General features: G+C 33.3%; 3 protein-coding genes across 4 annotated transcripts; 1 reads left to right on the top strand and 2 right to left on the bottom strand.

Moving 5' to 3' along the window:
• Window positions 1–354: 354 nt before the first annotated feature.
• Window positions 355–2,106, bottom strand: LOC130654842 (uncharacterized). 2 transcript variants are annotated; one of them, XM_057457484.1, is made up of 3 exons: window positions 1,449–2,106; window positions 954–1,205; window positions 355–699 (listed from the first exon to the last, which is right to left on the bottom strand). In XM_057457484.1, the coding sequence occupies exons 2-3, from the start codon at window positions 1,155–1,157 to the stop codon at window positions 451–453; spliced, it is 453 nt and encodes a 150-aa protein (XP_057313467.1). In that variant the 5' UTR covers window positions 1,158–1,205; window positions 1,449–2,106; the 3' UTR covers window positions 355–450. The 2 variants fall into 2 exon arrangements, with proteins under 2 accessions (XP_057313467.1, XP_057313466.1); XM_057457483.1 differs by having other exon boundaries at window positions 954–2,106.
• Window positions 2,107–3,026: 920 nt separating this feature from the next.
• Window positions 3,027–7,576, bottom strand: LOC130654530 (ankyrin repeat domain-containing protein 29-like). Its single transcript, XM_057457137.1, has 8 exons — window positions 7,322–7,576; window positions 6,682–6,780; window positions 6,334–6,531; window positions 5,020–5,118; window positions 4,205–4,303; window positions 4,032–4,127; window positions 3,864–3,962; window positions 3,027–3,358 (listed from the first exon to the last, which is right to left on the bottom strand). The coding sequence occupies exons 1-8, from the start codon at window positions 7,430–7,432 to the stop codon at window positions 3,260–3,262; spliced, it is 900 nt and encodes a 299-aa protein (XP_057313120.1). The 5' UTR covers window positions 7,433–7,576; the 3' UTR covers window positions 3,027–3,259.
• A 2,081-nt stretch (window positions 7,577–9,657) lies between these two features.
• Window positions 9,658–14,016, top strand: LOC130654529 (tektin-2-like). The gene is made up of 3 exons (XM_057457136.1): window positions 9,658–10,925; window positions 13,069–13,149; window positions 13,237–14,016. The coding sequence occupies exons 1-3, from the start codon at window positions 10,071–10,073 to the stop codon at window positions 13,795–13,797; spliced, it is 1,497 nt and encodes a 498-aa protein (XP_057313119.1). The 5' UTR covers window positions 9,658–10,070; the 3' UTR covers window positions 13,798–14,016.
• Window positions 14,017–14,891: the final 875 nt, after the last annotated feature.

Raw genomic sequence — 14,891 nt, 5'->3', positions numbered from 1 at the left:
TTTTGCGCCTAATACTTGTTACACGAATATTAGTGCGAATAAGGTACATTTTTTTCTGAAATCCTGGAATTTATTTCTTGTTTTTGTGAGAAAATTTAAATTTGAAAAGTTATACACACGAAATTTATGCTTACCCAAATTATATCTTTTAAGGTAAGTAAGCAATTTTCTCAGAAAGCGGTGGAGAGGAATGCAAATTTGTGTGTTAAAAAAAACACCTTCGTCTTTTACTAGGCATTAACTGTTCCATCTTTTATACGACGGTCCTGGAGGACTTATAAACAATTTATGCTTCCTTGGCAGTGATGTTTCAGTTTTCATTAACAAATATTTCGAAAAGTCATAAGAACGATATAATCGCTTCTACAATTTTATTGGATAAAATAAACAAACAAACAAAAAAATAAACAAACAAATAAACAAAAAAATAAGTACACGGATAAGTAACGGTCAAACCAGCTGTACACTTCTTATTTTGAAAAGAGATTTGCATGTAGGAGCAGGTGAGGCCGTTGTATTTTGTAATTTATCACTTTTAAGTATCTTACGTTCATATGGATTTCTGTTTTGAAAAGACCATAATACCTTCTTATTAGCGCTTTTGTAATATCGTCTCTTTAAAAGGTTCCCTCGCACGTACGAAATAACAAGACAACTGATTCCCAACAAAACTATGGCTAACATGATCCATCCACCGGTCTGAAAGGAAAACAACAATGACAAATAAATAACTACAAGCGAACTCGTTCCCAGTGCAACCTCAAACCCAGATCTTTTTTTGTGTGCTGTGAACGAGAATACCCTCATGTAATGTAGTTTAAAGCTTCGGTAAATAAGATAAGAAAGGAAGTTAAGAAATTTCCTCCACCGTTGACTTTAAAGTCGATATACCTAGCTTGAGATTTTCCAATTTTCAATTTCTTCAAACAAAAATTCATGCGAAAATCACTTACGCTTTTGTAAAAGACCATCATCTTTTTTATGTAACCATGACAAGCTGCTATGTTGGAAGAACAATGAGTTGCATCCATAGTAACATTGTTGCTATGTAATTTCCCTGGCACATTTGAAGTTGCGTTGCGGTATTGAACAGAACTTTGCCAACTGATTTTGAAGATAGATGTAAGAGATAAAAAATAGAAAATTATCTCCGCCATGTCAACGTGAATTATTTTTCTTCATCAAGACGATTCCACTTCTTTTGTCTAAAGAAAATACGTGCGCATAAACATTTTTTTTTGTCACAACAGGGTAAACTCAACCCATTCTGTGAGATATTTCTGCTTATTTATTCCACAATACGAAAGGTCCAACGATAAAATTTTTTCGGAAAACAGAAATCATGCATCAGTCTATTAACTTCCCTGATCAAAATTTTTATTTAAAATCCAAAATAATTAGCCGATCTTTGGGAAAGTCCTCACAACAACTGTATATTAGAAACGCACACAAGTTTTTATCCATGTATTTTTTCTCTTGTTTTGTTTTTTTAAGTTCTCCAACATTCGGAACATTATGGTTTTAAGATATTGTAAATTTGTGTGAAATTATCGACTGTTGAATAATTAATGTGTATATTTGAAATACAAGATTTAGCAAAAAAGAAGGCTCGATTTTTTTGATCTCGTTAGGGTACAACATTTTTTAATATTTTCCTGCTAACACAAAGCCAATTTTTGTCACGTTTATGAAAAGAACTTTATTACTGCAACACAGGCATGTAAAAAAGCTTTTTTCTCTTTTATGTGAGCATATATTTTTCTAACTCGCATTATTCTATTTTTTAACTGCTAAGTTTTTTTAACAACATTATTACATCTCCAAATCAGGTCTATAATAAATATTTTATTGTTCTGCACGATTATTTTTGTAAATACTTCATTAAACCTTATACTCTCAATCTAACTTCTTTTCCATTATACCCCACCATAAAAAAATCAGTCAAATAAATGTTCTCCTTCGAATAAACTCATTATATCAATATATGGCTTAAGCACAATACTTGCGATTAAGGGAAACTTATATATTCTTCAGCAAAGCTAAATATTTTTCTACGCTAGGAGCTATCCAAGCAACCCACTCACAAATATGTAAAAATTAAATTTAGTGTTTAACTTTACAGGTAGCCAATTTATGAACCCCTTTCCAACCCTTTTTCCCCCCTGGCAAAAAAGTGTAGCCAGTGCGGAATTATAGGTATTGAGAAGGACTTCTGGTACATGGCGTTGCTAAAAACAACTTGTTACTCATTCAATATATATTTTCTCGATCTTTCGATATACATATGTACATAAGTACCAAGAAGAGAAATAGTTTCTTTTTATATTATTTTATAAGCTAAATAACAATAAAAATGAAGAATAAATAAAAAAAAGTACGATAAATTTCCTACATGTTTAGATTTTAAAAGTGAAACGAATTTACGAACAAATGCGTGGCCTTAACGAGATCAATTATTCGCAAGATATATTTTTTACAAAAACATCTGTTATTGGCGAAATTCGTAAAAAATAAGACATATCATTTCCCCATGACAAACATTTGTTGTTTTTCTGCCATTCTTTTGAATATTGCTGCATTTCTCTCTATGATTTGTAAAAAATAATTTTTTACTAAAAATCCACGCAATACTTAATTGCGAAATTACGAAAAAATTTCCACGCGAAAATAAATCTCGTAAAGGTAACTATCAATAGAGAAAAGCTTTACTTGCATTTTACGAAATTTTCATCATTGAAACACTTTTTCTGTTATAACATATGTCGCACATGTGTTTAGAAAACACACCTGTTTCCCCGACAAACAAATAAACTTATGCTTCACAACAACGTACCAGTTATTCTTTATAGCTCATTTTTTAATATTCTCGATGAAACACCATTCTGATGTTTTGGCGCCATTTTAGGGCGACGCACACAACATCAAAGTATACATATACAGATGACAACAATTTTGAAATATTGATTAAAAAATGAAAAATTAATAAAAACTTTATTACACTACATTAAAAATGTATCTAATTAAAATTTCGAAAATAATATCCTAAAAAGTCACTGCTTTAAAAGGACAAAGTAAAATTACAGAGGCCTGAGAACTAGCCTAGCGCATTTATCAGACAACACTTCTTATCCGCCATTTTCTTCCTTTGTCGTAGCTTGGCTTTTAGCACGCGTATATATATTTTTAACACAATTTCATATAATTAAATCTAAATTTCGTACAGTCAATGCAAGCGCACATCGTGAATATAACGCTACAATCAAACGGTAGTTGAATAGGATTTTCTAGCAGTAGACAGGTACAAAACTGTTTCTTCCCTGTTCGCATCTTTAGCTAAATCTAACGGTGTGAAACCATCCTAAAAAAGACATATGTTTACACTATAGAAATTGCAACTAATATGATACAACACTATAATGCTGATTCCCGGAGTGGATCAACTTTCGCGAAAATCAGGGAAAATTTGATCCGTGAAAATAATTTTTTGCAAAATTACTAGAAATGATTACTTTTTCTTCTCTTTATTACTTTGGTAAATTGCAAATTTCAAGCTTTTCTATGTCAGTTTTATTCTATGGCAGTAAATTATTACCTTCGTTGTTTTCAAAATTCAAAAGATACCCTACCCCGTTTAAAAAATTACCTCCAACCCCCCTCCTGCCCTTCTGCACTCATACATACCCACCTCACCAGATACGGAATATTTTGTATCAAAAGTCCCTAAAAAAGCTAAGAAAAGCCGTAAAATTTTGGTCCAAAATGCAGGCATGTCTCATTTTGATGTTATGCCAACCCAAAAGGTCCTGTAAATAACGTTCAGAAGTAGCACTTAGGAACACAAATCATTATACAAAGTATCAAACCTTATTTTGCACGTGTGGATCGGCACCAGACTCGACAAGTTTTTTTGCAATATTAAGATGGCCAAATAAAGCAGCTGCGTGAAGGGCACTCTCTCCATTCTAAAACAAACAAAGTCTAACTATACCACAGGATGCTTCACAAATAAAAAAATTATGACTTGTACATACCTTTAACAACTCAATGGAAGCACCGTGGGCAAGTAGCTCTGCAACTGCATCGTAATGTCCTTTGTGAGCTGCTTTAAATAACGATGTTCCTCCATCCTAACAACACAAAACACAAAATCACAATACTATTTTCGTCATCTTAGAAGTTTGTGTTTATTTACTTCTGCACCTACCTTTCTTGCAAGATCAACAGTAGCGCCAGATGCCAACAACTCTTTTACAACCAAAGCATGGCCTTCTTGCGCGGCTATCCACAAGGGAGATGCCATATCCTTTATTGAAAAAAATGTTATTGTACACAAATGCCTACACAAAAAAAATTGTTTTAAGCTTGGTTTTCCACCTAACGCTAACTAGCGCTAACAAGCGGTAACATTCAGTAGCGGTAACATTTTATGTTTCCACATAATTATAGCTAACGGTAATTATTGTTAATCTTCATGTTTATTTCTTTTTCTAACTTCACTTTTTGGAATCTTCAGTTGAAAGCATGGATTCAGAGGGAGGAAGATTTAGCTCTACTTGGATATTTTTTTTTATTTTTAATGAAGAGAAAAAGAGAAAGAGAAAACATCTTTGTTGGTTCGTGATATTTATAAAGAGATCGTTTTTTTGAATACTAAGAGCTTGTCTTCTTATTTTTTCAGCCATTTTTTCAGAAAGACAGTTTTTACATACTTCTCTGTTTAAGGTACGAAATATAAAAAACTTTGTCCACTTTCGAAAAAAACTTTCCATCACTTTCTGAACATAGAAAATCGGCTTTCTTTGATGTTAAGCGATAACTAGCGCTAAATATGAAAAAAAATATTATATTTAGCGCTAGTTATCGCTCGTAAAAAAGTAACCTCTAGCAAGCGGTAACTTTTTTTTTCCGTTTCCACTAAAGAAAAAGTTACCGCTTATTTTTTCATCGCTAGTTACCGCTCATTAGCGCTAGATGAAAACCAAGTTTTAGAATGTTTTTTTAAAAAAAAAGGAGACATACTTCTCTCTGCTGATTAACCTGCGCACCTTTTTGAAGTAGAAATTTCACTACATTGAGGTGGCCATTTTGTGAAGCAACAAACAATGGAGTAGCACCATCCTAAAATAAAATGTCAATAAATTAAAGAAACCTATATGCAGTTGTAATACACTCCTTCTGAATTCCAGCCGCTTTGATTATATTTTAGATAAACTTGAGATCCAACCTGGCCTTAATATTTATCTACAATGGGTAAGGGGCTCGGTTGTCAGGTTCATTAGGTACACTTTATTCAAAAGTATTCCCGTTCGAACCTGCGGATTTGTTCAGAACATGCCGATAGGTTCCTGAACAAGTGAACAAGGACATTTGTTCCACATATACAGTCCCTAAATATCAAAGCTAAATTTGAAATATATAAAGCAACACTTTTTACAAGTATCATGGGCCACATGAACAAAAATGTATTTTTCACATACACAAATTTTTTTTCATCAGTGCATGATGGGTACAAGCGCAAAATCAGTTAAATCAGTTCAGCTGATTTTTTTTCTATTGATGTAAAAGTTTAACACATAAAAATTCAAAGAGTAAATTAAAGATATTTTCTTCACTTCTGAAAATGATTTGAATTATAAAGCCAGCAAAAATTTTTTTTGATTATATTTACTTTTTTTGTTTTTATACACATGTTTTTTGTTTATTTAAATTCTTCTTACAATAGGGTTTTTTGAAAAATTTCTGGGTAGAATCTCTATTACTGCATCGACCACTGTTGATAAAAATTGTGTGAATAAAAATATTTTCACAAGCCATTGCAGCTTTATGATTCACCATACATGTCTGAAAATTTAGGATGAAAATGCTGTCGGAAGTTTGTTTGCTTGTGCAATGCGAATTGGAATATATTTTTTACAGGGCATCTTTCTGTTTCTCTTTAAATTAGGATTTTGAAAGGGTCACTACAACCTGAAGGTATCCCTAATCTGTGTATAGTGACACAGAAAAATCCTATTAATCTAAAAAGGTTTTTCTTCTTTTAAACTTGAATAAATACAATCCGGTCTGGTGATTTCTATGTAAGAAGTGTTTCACTTAAGCACTAGTCTTTAGCCTGTGAAAAATTGATGGAAATTCCCCTGCTGCTACCAACTTTGATTCACACATAGAAAGTCGGGTATTAAGCAAAAGCTAATATATAAGCACCCAAACTTTAACATATATCCAAGACTCAAAAAACGATTTTAAGATCTGACACTGAAGTACAGTTTAGATATTTTAAACAACACTTCTGAATGCTCTTTTTTACACAAATCAATATTTCCCCCTTCTCACCTTCATTTTAGCATGAATATTCGCTGTTCTTTGCACCAATTCCTTTACAACATTAACATGATTGCACTGACAAGCAACGAATAATGGAGTACCTCCCTCATTTGATGGAAGGTCTATATCTGCACCATCATTGAGTAATTCTTGGACCACTGAAAGATGGCCACCTTGTGCCGCAAAAAACAGTGCAGTAGTTCCTGTCTAAAAGAATTGTAAACAATTGAGTGAATCATCATGCATTCAAAATGAGTTTACTATTTTGCAATGTGACATATATGACAGCAGTCTCATTTAAAGCATATGTTTGGTAATTCTATAACATTTAGAAAATATTTTTATTAATAATGATACCTTTCTACGAGCATTGACAGATGCCCTGTTAGCTATAAGTTCTTTGACTATATCTAAATGATTATTAGCTGCTGCTAAGATAAGTGTTGTAGTCCCCTCCTACAAGAGAAATAATGCAAAAACATTACTCTACACCGTTTAGTTTTAACTAAATTAAATTGGTTAACTAGTCTTTGGTCTTCAGGAAGGAATGTCAAAATAATAACATGTTATGGCCTAGACATTGCCAAGATACCTTAATAGTAATAATATTTTGTTTCTCACAGATCTTAGCCAATTCCATATAAATTAAATACCTGAAACATATTTTTCAAGAAATTTGTGAAAATTATAATATCCACAAAGAAATTATGAAAGTCAACAGTTCTTGAAAATTTACACCCAGATATAAGAAGAGCATGATTTCAGGTTGCAATTCGTGGAAACAAAAAAGAGGATTGTCAAAAGTGCATTTGTATGAATGTTTCATGGATAAGGGTGTTTTTTTTTAAATAAGTGATAATATTTTTACATCATTTGGGAAAAAGATAACTGCTAAATGTCTTTGCACTAGTAAAATAAATGCACCCATGAACATTATAAGGTGTTATACACAGAGATTGAAAAAACAAGCACTTCTAAGTTTTTTTAGTAGGTGTACCTCATCCACGCAATCAACATTAATTTTATTATTTCCTGATATATAACTTTGAACCAAGGGCAAACTTCCTTGAACAGCAGCTAAATGATACTGTATTTCATTTTCATTCATTTTGTATTCATCTAAAAAAAATTTAGAGTTGTTAACTTGTGTGTGTTACTAATTATCATCATTCTTGGTTTAAGTCTGTTTCCCACACTAGCATTAACACTTAATAAAAAGATCAGCTTAAATTGCTTCGCTGTTTGAGAACTTTCATCTTGATTACTCCATCTTGTCTGTTCCCCACCCATTGTAGAAACTATACCCACCTCTATAAAGGCCCATAAATTTGCCATGCTACATATATATATAAGTTCACCACATTGTTTTTTTAAATGTCACTTACTGTGTTTTTAAACACCCCCTATTTTTAGGAACCCCACCCTTTTTATTTTGAGAGTAACCCCCTATTAATTTGAGTTCAAGCTATTATCTTCATTCTGCAATAGAAATGTAATGCAAAACCGTATAATTTTTGTTGTTGCTGTTCTTAAAAAATATATGTAACATGCCAAGAAAAGATGTTAAATAGTTGCAGAAAATGAGCAACTGCTGTCTCAAGGCTAAATTAAATTTGTTTTGCTTGAAAAAGGTAATCTTTATCTGGTGGATATATATATGTAGCTAGGATATATAAGTTAGCTTTGTGGTAGGGCTAGGGTTTTTTAGGAAAGTATAATCGCTGGGATTTTTAAAGTGAAGATTGTTAGGTTTAAGGACGTTATCTTAAGCACTGGTATGATCGTCTTAAATATAAAAAGAATCTTCAACAATAAGAGAACTTATGAATGCTGCACAATTTTTGGTCATGGCCAGACATGTGCATCTAGCTAAAAACCCTTATTACAAGCCATGAAATAAATACTATGTGATAAGTGCCATACGGGACAGCTATAATAATGTTTATGCAAAATATGGCATTGGAATAGGCAAAGGTCATTTTGAGATTTCCTTGTCAACAACATAAAAAAATTGAAAAAGTAAAAAATAATAATAAAGGCACTTTTTTCTTGAAATATGCATATCAAAATTACCTTACACACAATCTTAACAATTATTACAACCTTGTATTACCGAGTGTGAAACTATAATAAAGATGTTTTACAAAATATAATTCAATGCACGGTAGATTTTGTGCTACCTGAATCAAAAAATAACAATAGCGATTGAGGTTGGTAAATGATTCAATCGTTTTTTCCTAAGAAATCGCTAGTATATCTCATTTGCTTTATTCTTGCAGATATTAGTGTAACCAGGCTGCACAGAGACCTTGCTACGCACAAGGGCACAAACGATGGTGAGAAATGGTAGCCATATTTGCATTGTACATGTGACTTTTCTGTAAGAAAGCAGCTACACGGTAGCTAGAAGTAACAGAGTTGCCATGCATTGCTTTTCCTAGTGTGAGTGGGTTTATTGAGAAAGGAATGTCAATTTGTCTTTTCATGTGCAAAATGGTCCCGGCCAACTTTACTGCAACGAAGATTCAAGAACACAAAACATGAACATCTCTCACATATTTCTTATCTCATGTATGGTATACACACATCTCATTGACTTGATCGCTAGCTTATACCCTCCATTATATGTGAATGTTTTAATTCTGTGATTTTACCTTTCTCAGTAATTTCTCTTCTCACTGACAAAGATTGATGGTTAATGACATAATATCTTGAGCCTTACGTTTATGATGTACCATACTATTATTTTCACCTGCACCGAAACTTGTAAACTTTACGTAACAGACAGCCTGAAAATTGCTGGGGTAGATCACAGATGAGAAAGTTTTTGCACGGTGGGGGTATGATATTTTAATCTATTGTTATCTTTGTAACCATTCATTAAATACCAAACAAACCTATATTATTATGAAACTTGACAGGCTAAAGAATATTTTAAGAAAAAATTTACTACCGGGTGTGCTCTCCTTTACAGATCCCCTCTGGTAATTTCCTTTACCAAGTTTTCCTAATGTCACTACTATTTTATGAGCATCAGAAAAAGGTACAAGGCAACGCAGCTACCTAGCTTTCATCTTTCTAGATCTTGCACTAACGCTCACCTTGTCACCATCATTTTTGCAAAGTCGTTTCTAGAGATAGCTTATACACAAAACCATAGATTTATGTTGTGAATGGAGTTGTCAGATCGTCGCGAGAGCTGTTTGTTCAGATATATAATCACATAAGGCTGGGGTAATATGCTAGTTTTCTGGCCAGTCTTTTTATCAATTTTTAAAATTTTTTGTAATGGAAAACGGGCAGAAATGGAGGGTGCAAAGGCTGAAATCACATATATCTAATGTATAATATATCTAGCTAGCTACATAGTAAAAATAAAATTGCTCAAATGACTCTGCCACAGTGTACTTGCTCCTCTTGTCCCAATATTGGTCGCTTGCTCTTCTCTCGCTTTGCTTCTCCTTCATGGTCACACGTCCTATGCAAAACCCCTGTCCTTTAGCCTAGCTAAATTACAGAACGGCCTGCAGGCAAATGGGTCAAATGCTGTTGCAGGGCAACAAGAAGTAAATATTTATATTTCGATTCGATTTTTATGTAAATGGGTGCCTTATGAACTTTTGATCGAATGATTCTAAAACTGACTGGCGACAGGAAAAGAAAAGGTAACGTAACTCTGGGCTGGCTATAATAGCTAACTAGCTGGACAGATTTCATGTTTTGGAATTTTTTTAGTGACAGCTAACATGTCTTTTTCTATGAACAAACTTCCACCAAGGTACGCAGTATCTGACTGGCATACTTCAAACAAAATTTTGTGTACAAATGCAGAACGTTTAAGAGATTCCACTCACACAATTCGGCAAGAGGCCAGGCGCTTACGAAACGAAACAGACAACCATACAAGGTGGACCCAACACGACAGCAATACAAAGCTTGAAAAACGAATTGATGATATAAATGAATGGCGCAAAGCTTTAGAAAAATGTTTGAATGACATGGATAAGGAAATTGAAGACTTGCAGGCAGAGAAAAAAAGGGTTGAAATTGCCTTAGATGCCAAAAAACTTCCACTAGATATAACTATTGAGTGTCTAATGCTGCGAGAGAATCGGGAAGGAATTGATTTAGTAAGAGATAATGTTGAGGAGCAATTGCATAAAGAAGTTGAAGTTATTGAAGGAATAAAAGCTTTGCTCCAACAGAAAGTAACAGAAGCATTTGAACAGTTATGTTTGTTACAGGAAGCAAGACACCAACTACATTGTGATTTAACTGACAAATATTATGCACTGGGAATTGATGAATATTGTCATCAGCTTAACAACCAGTCTTCAGATATTGCTTTCCAAACAAATCCCACACGCACTTTAAAAGGAAGTGTTACCCCTGAAACATGGAATGCATTTTCACAGTATAATAAACATAGAGGTGAAGCAGAAATGAAGGTTTCTCAACATTTGAGAGAAGCCATATTTGCTACTTTAGAAAAAACAAAAAATGACCAGGAAGCACAGAGAAAAGCAACAGAGTATGAATTTAGAAAAAGGCTACATGAGACTAGTCAAGCTAAAAACGAGCTTGAGTGGCAACAAAAAAATGTAAGTATCCAAGTTATTATTTTTATTCATCTAGAATATTTGGCAGGTCATTCACAACATTTTTTTAAAAATCTAAAATTGTGAACTGTACACCTTTTTTCTTAAAAAGACATTATATAAGAAACATGAGGCTATGAATATAGATAATAAAATCCTAACACCACCTCTCAATGTCCACAATTTATCCAAAAAGAGCCTCATATTTTTGATCTATCCATATCTAACTTTAGCATTGAAAAAGTAAATTTATAAATTGACAGGGCATTAAAAAGGGTATAAAACAAAGTTCAAGCTCTACAAATTTTCAAAAATTTTCAAGTAGAGTTAAGAACCATCCAGGCTCAAACTAAAAAATGTATTTATATTATTTCTGTGGGCTAAATTAAAATAAAGTTTTAATGACTGTGAAGTTAAAAATACTACAACTACAAAACTAAGGGTAGTATAATACATGTATCCCACATTCATTTTGTTCTGTTTAACACACAACCAACAGTTCTAAGTGCTTTTAGCAGTGGGTCTTAATTATAAAGAAATAATTATTCGCTTATTAAATTTTGTGATTTTTCAAACTTTACATCAATTCAATGTTAATTTGCATGCGTAGCTGTAAATTTTCACATTATTAAAGGTACCACTTGAAGTTTTGAGATCTTCTTTTCTCTATATCTCTATAATAATACGCTAATTCTGTCTGTCTGTCACTTTTGCAAAGTTGATAAAATATCTTTGATAAAGTCTATAAAACATCGCCTATAAATTTGTTCTGTACATTAGCAAACTTTGATGTTAAGCAATATTGATGTCAAAGGAGAGTATATTAAGATTAGTGAAGCCATTGCATTGCACTTTTAAATTTAAGGCTAAATAACTTGGAAACGGGTGGAAATAATTGACGTCATCTCCTGCGTGGGTAACTAGGGACTACCTGGGACCTATTTGGGTAGGTTTCCCAAACCTGGGTCACCAAATCCGTTTCGGAATGCACGGGTTGATGACGTCATCAAAAAACCTTTAAACCCTAATATCTCTGCAACAATTTATCAAAAGTACATGATCCTATACATTTTCTTGATCAGCGTTTCAAGATCTATACGATGAAGGCAACAGGCATACACATTTCTGAAAAAAAAAATTTGTGTTCTGTCATGTCTCTGCTGACGTTATCAAAATTTAAATGATGGTTCTTTTTCTCTTTTATCCTGCCTAAATAGATTTTTCCACGGGCCTTATCAACTAGTCTCTTATAATAATACGGCGACTGTGTCTGTCCGTAACAGGCAAAATGGATGTGTTCATTTTCCTTTGATGTTGCCGAAAAATGCATGTCTAATATGTTAATTTTTCTGCCGTTACGGCGCGATGTTAATAACTTTACTTTAACGTGAACATCTTATATTAAATTAATGAAGCCATTACAGTGCACCTAAAACTTTGAGGTTAAATAACTTGGAAACGAGGTGGTGACGTCAATGATTTTTCACTGCGTCGGTAACTAGGACCACCTAGGACGAATTTGGGTAAGTTTCCCAAACCTGGGTCACCAAATCCTTGGACGAGTTGATGACATCATCTAAAAACCTTTAAACCTTAATATCTCTGCAACCGTTTGTCAAAAGTACATAATCCTATACATTTTCTTGATCAGCGTTTCAAGATCTATACGATAAAGGCAAACAGGTATACAAATTTTAAAAAAAATAATTTCAGTTTTGACTGGTTCTTGCTGACGTCAATTCTTTACCCCTTATATCTCATTAGCTGGTCATCAAAACCACATGAACATATACATTTTCTTGATCAGCAATTTAAGCTCTGCCCAATAGAGGCAACGTGAAAACAAGTTTCTGATTATTTTTTGTTGATGGGTTGCTGACGTCAACAAAATTATAATGACGCTTTTTTTTCATTTTTATCCTGCCTAAATGGATTTTTCCATGGGCTTTATCGACTAGTATAGTAATAGAAGTGTACACATCTACAATTGTTTGTATTCGATGCGAGCTTGCGTAAATTTAAAAACTTTTTCCAAATGCATAAAAAGGCAGAATCTAAGGCATATTCAGCAAAGAGCACTAAGTTTTCAGTATGCGATGATTTTTTACTTTGACCATTATATAAGCATTAAATAATTTTCTTTTAGACAAAAGAGGAGATTGCAACATTGGAACAAGACATTGTTGCATTAAAGGAGGCCATTGAAGCAAAAATGGCTCCAATGAAAGTCAGTCTTCTATGATATGTTTTCCTACTAAAAAAAATTAAATTTGTTATCTAATTTTCATCTTTTTTATCCTCATTTTATTTACAGGTTGCTCAAACTCGCCTGGAGAAACGCACCGAAAGAAGAAACATAGAATTGTGCCGTGATATTCCCCAGTACCAATTGTGTTATGAGGTTGGCGAAATTGAAGGTTCAATTCAAGCGTTAAATGAAAAGTTACAAGTCGCCGAAGCTGGTTTAAGAAATTTACATCGCGATTTAGGTCGAATTGAAAATGACTTAGGCGTGAAAACCTTATCTTTAGGATTAGATAACCAGTGCATGGATGCACGTGCTAAACTAGTTTCTGGCGAATTGCAGTTATTGCGCGCTCCAGAAGCGACATCATATAAATCTCCTCAGGTTACGCCTACACACGACAAAAGTGAGGTTCACAGTATACGCGCGTCCCCTGTAACCGACACAGAAAGCATGTTTTATCCCGCCACTTTAGAACTCAGCGATGCTTACGCAGTAAACAATAATCAGATGATGAAATCAACATACAACGTAGATTATGAAGAATTCAAGAGTAAACGGTCTGGTGATCTACAGAGAACCCTGGGACGGCCAACTGAAATGAAAGATCGTACAGTCATCTTTGCATAAACTGCAACTTAAAGCGTAAACCATACATGTACATTATAATTTTTTGCTAATTTTAAACTAAATCTATTTTTTAATTGATTTTGTTTTATTTTATTTTTTATTCTCTATTTTGATTAAAAATATTTTGTTAGGTAAGTATTTTTTATGCATATACACTGGGGAATGATAAAGTGGAGAATGTTTTTTTCTCAAAATTATATAAATACAACAAACAAACAATTTTTTTTTGCTCGTTACTCCCTATTTCAGTTTAGTAGAACATTTATTCAGCCGTGGCGACTCTGCTGTTTTATAATTGTAAGCATTTGTAAGAATTACGTTGCAACAAATTTAATTAACTAGTCGTTAGCCCGTGGAAAATACACGGGTTCGCCCGTCCTTTTTATACCGCATTGCATGCTTCTAACTATTGCGCAGCTAAGCTACCATTTTGCGTGACAGGCAGACAGACAGACGTATATGGGCATTATAATATAGACTAGTCATTAACCCGTGGAAAAATCCATGGGGTCGCCCGTGGCGTTTGCTCGTCTTTTAAATTTACCCGTCGCAACAAAGTGGATAAAAATACATCGCATTTGATATTCGTGCGCATATTAAAAATTTCGTGTTTCCGTTACGGGACGCCTTTTCCGCGGACAGACAGACAAAATAAGGCTATAATTAAAGAGATTACAGAATTAATCATAATTATTACACATGACCATGGTTCATCTTGTTTATGGTTCATCTCCCTCGTAGATGTTGTTATAAGAAACGAGGCTTGAATTACAGGTACTTTTTAAGGCAGGCGCAAATGCATGAAAAAAATTTCATCAAATATCTTATTTTTGTTTGATGAAATCGTTCTTTTACACTGATTATCAAATTGGTTTCATCAAAGGATCAAATTTTCAGAAAAGCTATTCATTCTTTAATTCAAGATGGCGACGGTGGGTCAGGATTAAACAATTTTTCTGCTGTTAATTAAAATAATGGATTCAGATGAATACGAGCCCCACCGGGGTAAAACAAGAATATGGGTAAAAAGAAGACGTAAAAAGGGATATTTTAATAATATTACAAAAGAGTTAAAAATAGAAGATAGGATTGGC

This window comes from Hydractinia symbiolongicarpus, chromosome 8 (genome assembly GCF_029227915.1).
Source record: "Hydractinia symbiolongicarpus strain clone_291-10 chromosome 8, HSymV2.1, whole genome shotgun sequence".
Taxonomy (NCBI): Eukaryota; Metazoa; Cnidaria; class Hydrozoa; order Anthoathecata; family Hydractiniidae; genus Hydractinia; species Hydractinia symbiolongicarpus.
This window is presented reverse-complemented; position numbering and strand designations above follow the sequence as displayed.

Bases quoted from the DNA above. Each gene is read 5' to 3' on its own strand.
- LOC130654530 (XM_057457137.1), bottom strand. From the start codon at position 7,432: ATGAATGAAAATGAAATACAGTATCATTTAGCTGCTGTTCAAGGAAGT. The intron at 6,781-7,321 runs GTACACCTACTA...TTTCTCTTGTAG, and splicing joins ATGTTGATTGCGTGGATGAG to GAGGGGACTACAACACTTAT. The intron at 4,304-5,019 runs GTATGTCTCCTT...TTTTCAATAAAG, and splicing joins AGGTTAATCAGCAGAGAGAA to GATATGGCATCTCCCTTGTG.
- LOC130654529 (XM_057457136.1), top strand. From the start codon at position 10,071: ATGTCTTTTTCTATGAACAAACTTCCACCAAGGTACGCAGTATCTGAC. The intron at 10,926-13,068 runs GTAAGTATCCAA...ATTTTCTTTTAG, and splicing joins TTGAGTGGCAACAAAAAAAT to ACAAAAGAGGAGATTGCAAC. The intron at 13,150-13,236 runs GTCAGTCTTCTA...TTTTATTTACAG, and splicing joins CAAAAATGGCTCCAATGAAA to GTTGCTCAAACTCGCCTGGA.
- LOC130654842 (XM_057457483.1), bottom strand. From the start codon at position 1,157: ATGGCGGAGATAATTTTCTATTTTTTATCTCTTACATCTATCTTCAAA. The intron at 700-953 runs GTAAGTGATTTT...TTTTCCTTTCAG, and splicing joins TGATGGTCTTTTACAAAAGC to ACCGGTGGATGGATCATGTT.